Source organism: Bipolaris oryzae (genome assembly GCF_000523455.1).
Source record: "Bipolaris oryzae ATCC 44560 unplaced genomic scaffold scaffold_323, whole genome shotgun sequence".
Lineage (NCBI taxonomy): Eukaryota > Fungi > Ascomycota > Dothideomycetes > Pleosporales > Pleosporaceae > Bipolaris > Bipolaris oryzae.
Window position 1 is genome coordinate 1 of NW_006911599.1, and position 10,947 is coordinate 10,947.

At 28.0% G+C, this 10,947-nt stretch overlaps 3 protein-coding genes across 3 annotated transcripts; 2 read left to right on the plus strand and 1 right to left on the minus strand.

Moving 5' to 3' along the window:
- Window positions 1–550: 550 nt before the first annotated feature.
- Window positions 551–1,553, plus strand: COCMIDRAFT_41738 (uncharacterized protein; the record flags this gene model as incomplete). Its single annotated transcript, XM_007695463.1, has 3 exons — window positions 551–1,125; window positions 1,258–1,433; window positions 1,522–1,553. The coding sequence occupies 3 exons, from the start codon at window positions 551–553 to the stop codon at window positions 1,551–1,553; spliced, it is 783 nt and encodes a 260-aa protein (XP_007693653.1).
- A 5,550-nt stretch (window positions 1,554–7,103) lies between these two features.
- Window positions 7,104–7,496, plus strand: COCMIDRAFT_110454 (uncharacterized protein; the record flags this gene model as incomplete). The annotated part of the gene is made up of 1 exon (XM_007695464.1): window positions 7,104–7,496. A coding segment is annotated over one exon (393 nt), but the record flags the coding sequence as incomplete, so codon positions are not given.
- A 1,848-nt stretch (window positions 7,497–9,344) lies between these two features.
- COCMIDRAFT_110456 (uncharacterized protein) lies at window positions 9,345–10,646 on the minus strand (the record flags this gene model as incomplete). Its single annotated transcript, XM_007695465.1, has 2 exons — window positions 9,345–10,005; window positions 10,396–10,646. Coding segments are annotated over 2 exons (912 nt in total), but the record flags the coding sequence as incomplete, so codon positions are not given.
- Window positions 10,647–10,947: the final 301 nt, after the last annotated feature.

Consider the following 10,947-nt stretch of genomic DNA (forward strand, 5'->3'; position numbering starts at 1 on the left):
TTATACACCCTTTTTGTTTCTTTCGTTTTTTTTTTTCGACGTAATTAGATGAAATAACTATCCCTGCCAGGATGAGCCCATCGGGGCTGTTTGGACCCCCTCTCTCTCTCAGAGAGAGGGGGGCCTAGAAAAAAAAATAAGAAACTAAAGATATAGGGTGAAGATACAGTCCAATTATAGCTGAAAAGCTATAAGTAAATTGAATTTAGATTATGCAACTGTATTCTCATTAGCTCCATACATGAATGAAAATGTTGTTACTATTGTAGGTATATGTTTATTAATTGGAGCTATGGCTAAAAGTTCTCAAATAGGACTTCACGTATGACTACCTATGGCGATGGAGGGTCCTACTCCAGTTAGTGCATTAATACACGCTGCCACTATGGTTACGGCGGGTGTATATCTATTAATGCGTTCATCTCCTTTAATAGAATATAGTTCAACAGTGCTAATGTTATGTTTATGATTAGGTGCAATTACAACAGTATTTAGTTCTCTAATTGGTTTATTCCAACAAGATATTAAAAAAGTTATTGCTTATTCTACAATGAGCCAGCTTGGAATGATGGTTATAGCTGTAGGTTTATCTTCTTATAACGTGGCATTATTCCATTTAGTTAATCATGCGTTCTATAAAGCGCTTTTATTCTTAGGTGCTGGAGCAGTAATTCATGCTGTAGCTGATAATCAAGATTTTAGAAGATATGGTGGATTAAGACCATTTTTACCACTTACTTATTCAGTTATGCTTATAGCTTCTTTAAGTTTAGTAGCTTTCCCATTCATGACAGGGTTCTATTCAAAAGATTTTATTCTTGAGTCTGCTTATGGTCAGTATTATTTCTCTGGTACTGTTGTATATATAATAGCTACTATAGGAGCAATGTTTACTACATTATATTCTGTAAAAGTGTTGTATTTAACATTCTTAGCTAATCCTAATGGACCTTTAATCAATTATAAAAATGCACATGAAGGTGATATCTTTATGAGCTTACCTTTAATGATTTTAGCTGTATTCTCTATATTCTTTGGGTATATAACAAAGGATATGTTTATAGGATTGGGTTCAGGGTTCTTTTCGGATAATGCTTTATTTATACATCCTTCTCATGAGATAATGTTAGATACTGAATTTGGAGTACCAACTCTATTTAAATTATTACCTTTACTATTCACTATTTCATTAAGTGTAATTGCTATAGTGTTGTCTGAATACTTATCTACTATACTAATTTACTTTAAATTATCTAGAGTAGGTTACAACATATTTAGTTTCTTTAATCAACGTTTCTTAATAGAGCTATTTTACAACAGATATATTACAGGTATTGTACTAAAACTTGGTGGACAGACTACTAAAGTAATAGATAAAGGATCAGTAGAGTATTTAGGTCCTTATGGGTTAGAGAAAGGACTATTAAATATAAGTAATAACATTGCTAGATTAAATACTGGTGTTATTACATCTTATGCATTATATATCTTAATAGGGTTAATCAGTTATCTTTTATTTAGTTCATATATTAATAGTTCTAATATTATATTAGTATTAGTTATCTCTTTATCCTTAGCATTGTTTCAAAGAAAATCTATTAGCTTCAAAGGTGATAGTTTACAAAGTTCTTCTGGCCTAGAGGAGGCATTAACACGTTTGTCCCAATATACTAGGAGATTACCTGGTATTGATGATTTGGCAGAAGAGGCAAATGTTAATGTTATGTCAAACGGGTCAAATAATGAAATAAACAGGATAGCTGAAGTGGTAGAACAAAAAAAAGAAGTGGTTGCAGATTTGAAACAACAAGTAGTGAATATGGCAAACTCAGAGTTACAAGCACCAAATATTACAGCTAGTGAAGTTGAAAATATTAATATGATTAAAGATGATGCTGTATTGGTAGCAAGGGAAGCTGCAGAGATTCTTGCTGAAGCTATGAAAGCTGCTGAAGCTTTATTTTCTTAACGATTATGCACAGAATAGTATAATAACGGTTAAATTACCATTAACTTGTTATGTTATAGGACTATATTAGCTAATCACATAACAAATCCCAGTAGATCTATCTTTAGAGTTAGCTGGAAAATTGCAGTTACCTGATGTAAACTGCAATTAGGGGAGAAGATAAACAGATGTTTAATAAAGCCCTTTTATCTTCCCCCGTATGGGGGAGGAAAAATAAAAAGATAGTGATAGGGATTCACTCTATTAGGAGAGCATTCGGGTTTTCTTTTTAGTTTATAAAAAGAAGAAGGTTTAATCTTCGAATCTTTTATTTTATTTACTTATTATGTATATGCTTATACACTATAAAATCATTATTTATTCTAAAATATATAACCTGCCCAAGTTAAATAGATAATTACCTTGATTTATTAAAATAAACTTTTATATGTAATTTTAATATCATATTTTTTAAATTTAAAATGTTATATTTTCCAACGATTATTTCTGTTCTTGAAGTATTGGCTGTTACTGTACCTGTTTTACTAACAGTAGCTTTTGTAACTATAGCTGAGAGAAAAACAATGGCTAGTATGCAAAGAAGATTGGGACCTAATGCAGTGGGTTGTTTAAAATGAAATCTTACACAGAAAAGAACTTTTCATTCTTCTTGTGATGCTTTGAGTGAATTATACTGTAATAGAAAAGCCCCCGTTATTGAATTTTCGGATGATGTGCTTTTTACTTCTACTTATTTACTTAATCCATCTGTGATGCTATCTTTCTTTAAATCTTTAAAAGGGAAAGGGGGTGTTTATATGTTTAGATACAAAAAAGACCCTAAAGTTTTTTATATAGGGAGAACTAAAGACTTTCACAAAAGATTTAAAGATCATTTGAGTTCTAACTTAAAGGATAGATTTCATAAATTTGCTAATTCAATTGGTTGAGATCAATTTGAATTTTCTATTATAGAGATCTGTGATCTTAGCATCCAACAAGATAGAGAAGATTTTTACTTGCAAAAATACTTACCTTTATTAAATACTATCTTTAAAAGTAATTTTAGTGAAATACAATCTTATGACTCTTTATATGAGATATTAAGACTTAGACAGTCAAAATTTGATTCAGATAATAAAGATTTATACCTTTATGTTTATGAATATTGTAATAATCAAATTAGTACTAATTATCTACTATTTAGTAGCATAAGTGCGTCATCAAAAAAATATGGTATAGCTAGAGAAACAATTAGTGTTTATTTAAATACTTATGTACCCTACAAAAATCTCTTATTTTTAACTAATAAAATCGAATGTTTTGATTTAGCAGGAAAACTAGTTAGTGATGCTATGCAAGGATTAAATTTAAATCATAATATAGCTAAAAAAATATGGATGTATTTTATAGAATCAAAAGATACTGTTGTTAAAACAGAATTAGAGTCTAAAAGTGCAGTAGCTAAATTATTAGGTGTACAACATTTAGTTATAACTAATCATCTAGATAAACTAATAAAAGGAGGTATTAATGGTCATTATATATTTAATCATGAATTAAATGATTTAGAGTTGGAAAAACTAATTGAATTCTCATCGTTAAGAAAAACGAGAAATCGTACAGTATGAGCTTATAATGCTATAACTTTAGAATTAATTACTGATTCATTTAATAGTATTCAAAAAGCAGCTGAATTTTTTAATGTTGATTACAGATCTGTTGTTAGACACTTAGATACTGAATTAGCTACTAAAAAAGGCAATTATTTAGTGTTATTTTTTAATGATAAATTGACTGATTTAAAGAGAAAAGAACTACTAAATAATTTAAAATTAGCCAAAAATGAGACTACTGAAATTTGAGTTTATAAAAAATTAGATGATAAATTCATTCTAATGAATTCCAATGAAACTGGTTTTAGTTCAAAACATTTAGCAGCTAAAGAATTAAAATTAAGTCATAAAACAATTAGTAAATTTTTGAATACTCATAAAGACTATAAAGGTTTGTATTTTTACAGTATTAAATTGTAAGATAAAAAATAAAGTGTAAGAAACTTTATTAGGCCCATCAGTGAAAGAGAACCTTTTGCTATAAACCATCAAATTGACGGGAACACCTTAAAGCTATTTCAACTAAATGTATTAGGTAACTAGATACATGGCCCAGGTAATGACTCGGGGTATAGTAAAATCGAAATAGATGTATGAAAAGAAATAGGCGACCCGCAGCCAAGTACCTATTATCTTAGGTATGCAGTTCATCGACTAAACGGTGGTTGGCATAAAATTTTTGCAATTTTATGCTTAAGATATAGTCAGACCCTGCTTGAAAAAGTACAGGGTATAAATATAAATATTTATACCTGGAAATGGATAGTTACACTATTTAGGGAGAAATCCTCAATTCTTTACCTTTATTATGTATAATAAATGGTTAAATGAGGACATTCGTGATATGGTCTACTTCAAGCATTTGCCGATGCTCTTAAACTTTTATTAAAAGAGTATGTTTCTCCTACACAAGCCAATATAGTATTATTTTTCCTTGGTCCGGTTATAACTTTAATCTTCTCATTACTTGGATATGCAGTAATACCTTAGGACTATAGGGTAATATAGACAAATTCCGGGTAACCCCTAAAGCTTCTGGTACCAAACTTCAAACGAAAGTTTGAAAGTGGCTGAAGTAATTACTCAGGTAAGGTAATAAGCCAGATGATTCTAGTTACTTTTTAGGTTTCCTAGGCTACGTAGTCTATAAATAATAGCCTACATATGCTTACTCCGTATGCTTAATTCTGCAAAACTTAGTAGCATAAATAAGTGAACTAGGGACTAGTAATAGGAATGGGCAATCGCGGATCTAAATCAGTTGTAAGATATTATTCTGCAGTTGTAAAAGAGCAACGAGTAAACGTCTATAGATATTTACAATATCCACAGCTATCCTTTTGGGATGGTCCCCTTCAGGGGTCCAGACCTAAAGGTCAGTCCCCCTTTTGGGGACTAGGAGAATCCACCCCGGAGGGGTGGATGTTTGTAATATATTTAAGATGTATTCTAATGAGCTTAGTAATAAGCTATGATTTTGTGTAGAAAAATTTTCTACGATTCACCATTAATTGGTTTTAATTCTTTAAACGTTAATACTCGTCGTTATTATGCTACATTAAGTAATAATAAACATAAGATTAACGATCTACAAATCGATCCTTGATTTATTACAGGGTTTAGCGACGGTGAAGGTTGTTTTTCTTGCAGTGTCTTAAAAAGTTCCTCTTATAAATTTGGTTGAGAAGTTCAACCAATTTTTCAAATTAAACTACATATTAGAGATTATCCGCTTTTATTAAGAATCCAACGTAGTTTAGGTGGAATTGGTACTGTAAGTAGTAACCAGTCTTCTTCTGCCTTTAGAGTCAAAAAATTAAGTCAGCTAATAGAATTAATTCTATTTTTTGATAAATATCCTTTAATATCTCGAAAAAGAGGAGATTATTTATTATTTAAACAAATTCTATCTATTATTCAATTGAAAGAACATTTGACTTTACAAGGTTTACAAAAGATTATTAATATAAAAGCAACCTTAAACTTTGGTTTATCAAAAGAATTACAATTAATGTTCCCCGAAACTGTTCCAGTTCCCCGTCCTTTAAGAGAAACCTGTGTAATACCACATTCACAGTGAATAGCTGGGTTTACTTCAGCTGAAGGTAATTTTTCTGTTTCTTTAGACAAGGGTATCTTTAAATCTCTATTATTTAAAATAACTCAGCATGAAAAAGATGAGGTATTATTAACTGCAATTAAAGAATATTTTAATTGTGGATATTGTTATTTAAGAAAAAAAGAAAATACAATAGATTTTAAAGTTACAAAATTTTCTGTCGTTAATGAAATAATTATACCTTTCTTTATTAAAAATCCGATTCTAGGTGTTAAATCCCTAGATTTTAATGATTGATGCTTAGTTTCGGACATAGTAAATAAAAAAGAACATAAATTAGAAGAAGGTGCCTTAAAAATAATTGAAATTCAAGGGGGAATGAACAGGGGGAGAAGTAAGTAAATTTTTTTTACTAAAAACTTTTTTTTGTATGGTCCTGGTTTAGTGTTACTAGATTATAATTTGGGTATATTATATATGTTGGCTGTGTCTTCATTAGCTACATATGGAATTCTGCTGGCTGGATGGTCAGCTAATTCTAAATATGCTTTCTTAGGGTCTTTAAGAAGTACAGCTCAATTAATTAGTTATGAATTAATTTTAAGTTCTGCTATACTTTTAGTTGTATTATTAGCAGGTAGCTTAGACATAACTGTTATTATAGAAGCTCAAAGAGCTATTTGATATGTAGTACCTTTATTTCCTATATTCATTGTATTTTTCATAGGATCTATAGCAGAAACAAATCGTGCTCCATTCGACTTAGCAGAGGCTACTGATTTGGTCTCTTTAAAGATCACCATATGCTGAAACCCCCCTTTTTCGACCTTTTCTATTAATTAATAAAAAGGGGCAATCAGCAGGAAATTTAACATATAAAGTATGTTATAATCCTCAGAGACTACACGTGGTCATTTAATGTAAGTATTTATGTTAAATAAGATATAGTCCAATTTTGTATGAAAATACAAATAAAAATTGAAATTAAATTCAAACATTCATTCTACTGTGCTTACCTTAGAGGCAAGTAACATAACACATGTGGCTTATATTATCAAACCTAAGCAAAAAGTTTGAACGGTAGCTAGCCGTAGACATTATTCTACTTCAAATTCAAATCCTCCATCATTTGATCTATATCCTGTTCCTATTTTAATTCTTGATGATTTAAATAATAAAGATTGCATTACATCTTATAGAGAATTATTAAAAGGCAAAGCAGGTATTTATTCTTTTATTAACACTGAAAATGGTAATCAGTACATCGGAAGTGCCAAAGACTTTTATTTAAGGCTTAATGAACATCTGAACAATAAAAAGTCTAACGTTGCTTTACAAAAATCATTTGTTAAGTATGGCTTAGATAAATTTCTATATATATGAATATTTTACATATGAAAGTAAAATTATAAGTTCTAAAGCTTTAACTGATTTGGAAACCAGTTATATAAAAAAATTTCATTTTGATACTCTTTATAATTTTAAGGCTAATGCTACAAGCTCATTAGGTTATAAACATACTGAAGAAGCTAGACTAAAGATGACAGAGTATTATAAAAATAAGACAAATCATCCTATGTTTGGTAAAACTCATACTAAAAAAGCGCTTGATTTAATCAGTAAACCTGGTGAGTTAAATCCAATGTTTGGAAGAAAACATAGTGAAGTAACTAGATCTATAATAAGTGAAAGAAAGAATAAATACCCTTTAGGTGTAGGTTTATATGATCTAGATGGCAATTTAATTTCAAAGTTTAAAAATAATGTAGAGTTAGCTAAACACTTAAATATTTCTAAGGTTACAGTGGGTAAATATTTAAACTTGGGTCTTGTGTATAATAACACATATCGGTTTAAACCTATAGAAGATTAATGTGTATTTAATCTCTTTTTTTTTAATTGGAATCAGAACTAGTTAGTGGGTTTATGACAGAGCATTCCGCTGTTATTTTTGTATTCTTCTTTTTAGCTGAATATGCTAGTATAATTCTTATTTGTATTTTAAATAGTATTTTATTTTTAGGTGGTTATCTGTTTGACTTTAACTATTATCTATATCCTTACTTTTATTTACTGCAATTTATTGCAGGAGATAGTTATATGTATTTAACAGAAAATGAAACTAATTTTAATGTAATTGACTTTGATAATTACAATTCAGTAATAGGAACAACTATAAGTGGTGTGGTAATAGGTCTTAAAACTTGTATAATGGTATTTGTATTTATCTGAGCGAGAGCCTCATTCCCACGTATACGTTACGACCAACTTATGTCCTACTGTTGAACTGTTCTGTTACCAATAGTAATTGCATTTATTATACTAGTCCCATGTATATTATACAGCTTTGAAATAATGCCTGTTAATATACCTTTACTTTAATGTATTTTTATCTACGTATAGCTACTTTTACAACAAAAAGTTCACCACCTACTGAGGAGGAAAATGGAGATCCAACTCCTTTGAGAAATTATACAAATCTTCACGAATAATCTACAATAGAACTATTAAACAAGGATTTAAACTCTTTAAGTGGTATATACGCATTTAAGTATAATGATACTAGCAAAATATATGTAGGTAGTTCTATTAATTTATCTATAAGAACGGTAGAACATCTGGAAAAAAAATCGAAACTCTAATATCTATTTGCAAAATGCTTTAAAAAAACATGGCTTAAATAATTTAACTTTATTTTAGATATATTACCTGTAAATATTTCAGAGCTAGCTTATAACTCACAAGCTGAACATTATGCAAATTGAATTGAATTAGAACAAAAGTATTTAGATCTTTACATAAATAAGTATAATATAGATCCAATTACTAGTAAACCTAGAGCAGGCTCTAAACATACGGAAGCAACTAAAAAGTTAATGAGTAAAATAAGAACGGAAAATCCTTATTTCTTAAATAAAACACACAGTCCTGAATTCATTGAAAAAATTCGAATACGTATGGGGGATAGTGTAATAGTGTAAGGTGTACTCCAATAGCCCCCAACAAAGAGATATGTAATAAATCGAAACAGGGCGTTATTTAATAAGCTAAATCCTGAGATGGATTAATATTAACAAAGCGTGATAATGCCTTGTAATATACCTTTTTTGTAAATTAAATAAATATATGTTAATAAATAGATATATTTTTATATATTTAAATGTGTAATATTTTAAATATAATACTGCAACAAAAATTTTTTGGATGCGTATAATTTATTATAGTATAGCTTTTTTATATTTTTTTTAAGTAACTTTTCTAATATTTTTTCTATATATTGTAAGTATAATATTAACATAGATCCTATAATAGAAAAGAAAGTAAATATATGTCTATAAAAGATTATATCATGGAAATAAAATTATATTTATATAAAAATTTATATGATGGAAATAAATTATATGCCTTCCAACAGATAATGGATATCTGTTGCGGTCTATCCTTTTTTCGGCATAGAAGTAGTAATTTTATACTTTTATATTTTATAATTACTACTAGTCCTCTTATCTTTTTTTAGTAAATTCGAACACTCGAAATTACGTCGAAAAAAATAAAAAAAGGGTTGAAAAAAAAGAACATGTTCTTTTTTCTACCCATGAGGGACTAGATAAAAATACAACTAATATAGCTGTAGGTATATAAAGATATACACAATATTAAGTAAATATATTGTTCTATAAAATGTGAAAAATCTAGTTAGCATAAATTAATGACTGCTAACTCAACCCTTTAACCCAAAAGTACCATTTCTTGTCTTAGAATTAATAAGGGTATACTGTACATTAGATTTAGCGTAACCTCTTAGCATAGTAGATGATTTATTATTAAATGAGGAACGTATGTTTTTTAAGCTACCTGCATATCTATACTTAAATACTGCTCTCATAGCTGTTAAACGTCTTGTTAATCTACCTGATGCTTCAAATCTTACACCACTTACTACTTGTTGTTTTATAGTGTTTATAATATTGTTTTTATTCATTGCTTCAATATTATCATCGAATGTTATAAGTGTATGTAAATCAGGTATTCTTACCATTTGTAAGATAGCTTTTCTTAAAACTCTTACTGCTTTATTTTTCCTATCTCTTAATTTTAGAGCTACTGCTGATGAAAAAACGTCACTGTTTAAATGTATAGATCTTAATTCAACTAAATTAATTTCTACCTTTTTGTTATACAATTTTTCAATTAAACTAATTAAACCAAAATTTCTTAAGTTTAGATTTAAGCTATTAAATTTAGATTTATTAAAATTAAGCAATTTTAATGAATTAAATAATATTTTTTGTAATCTAACTAATTTTTTTAAAAGTCTAATGTTATAAGTAGGTATATTACTTAATTTAAGGTATTTTCTTCTTAAATTTACTAGGAAGTATCTAATTAAGTTGTTATTTGTTTTAAAGAAAGCCATATTTCATTTTCTAAATATGAAAAAGTTATTCTTTAATAAGGAAGGTATTCTGTTTTTATGGTTTGGTACAAATCCTCTTTTTATTTTATTTTTATAAAAATTAACTCATCTAATAGTTTTTAATCTTGTAGGTGTAAAATATTTTTCTGAACGATCCTCTAAAAAGATTTTTTTTCCACCAACCATCAGATTTTCAGCTAAAAATAGTCTAAAATCTTCTAATCTTGTAGGTGTAAGATATTCCGAAAATATTTTAGATCCGTTGGCTATTAGACCTCCATCCAAAAATATTTTATCTCCATCAACTATTAATTTTCTATATTTTACAAGTACAAGAATTTTTAATAAATATCACTCAATAGATGATTTTTGTTTATTGTATAGATACAACGTAATAAAAAGTTTAGTGTTAGTATGTTTTAGCTCAGCTCTACTTGCATAGATTTTATTTGCTGAATAACGAATCTTGTTATCACGTCTACGTTTAAAGAGAATTTTTATTTTATCTTGTAACATATTACAATAACTTCTAAGTAATGTATTTAATACTGCATCTTTACTTATTAAAGATTTTAAGTAGGATTTATTGTAAGAGTATACACTACTTAATCATTCTTTACTAGAAGAATGGTGAAAAATAATATTATTATATTCATCTCTTTCAGAATTACTTTGTATTTTATTACTTTTTTCTATAATATAGTTAGTATTTAATGATTTATCATTAAAATTATTTTGTTTATTTTTGAATATGTTTAACATAGAATGTTATTATGAATTATTGGTATGAATTAGGGCAAAGCAATGAAAATTATAAGTTTAATTAAAAACATTGTACATTCTTAATAGATTGCTATTATTTTGTAATATTAAATAGCATATAAAGTATATTTTAGAATGATTACAT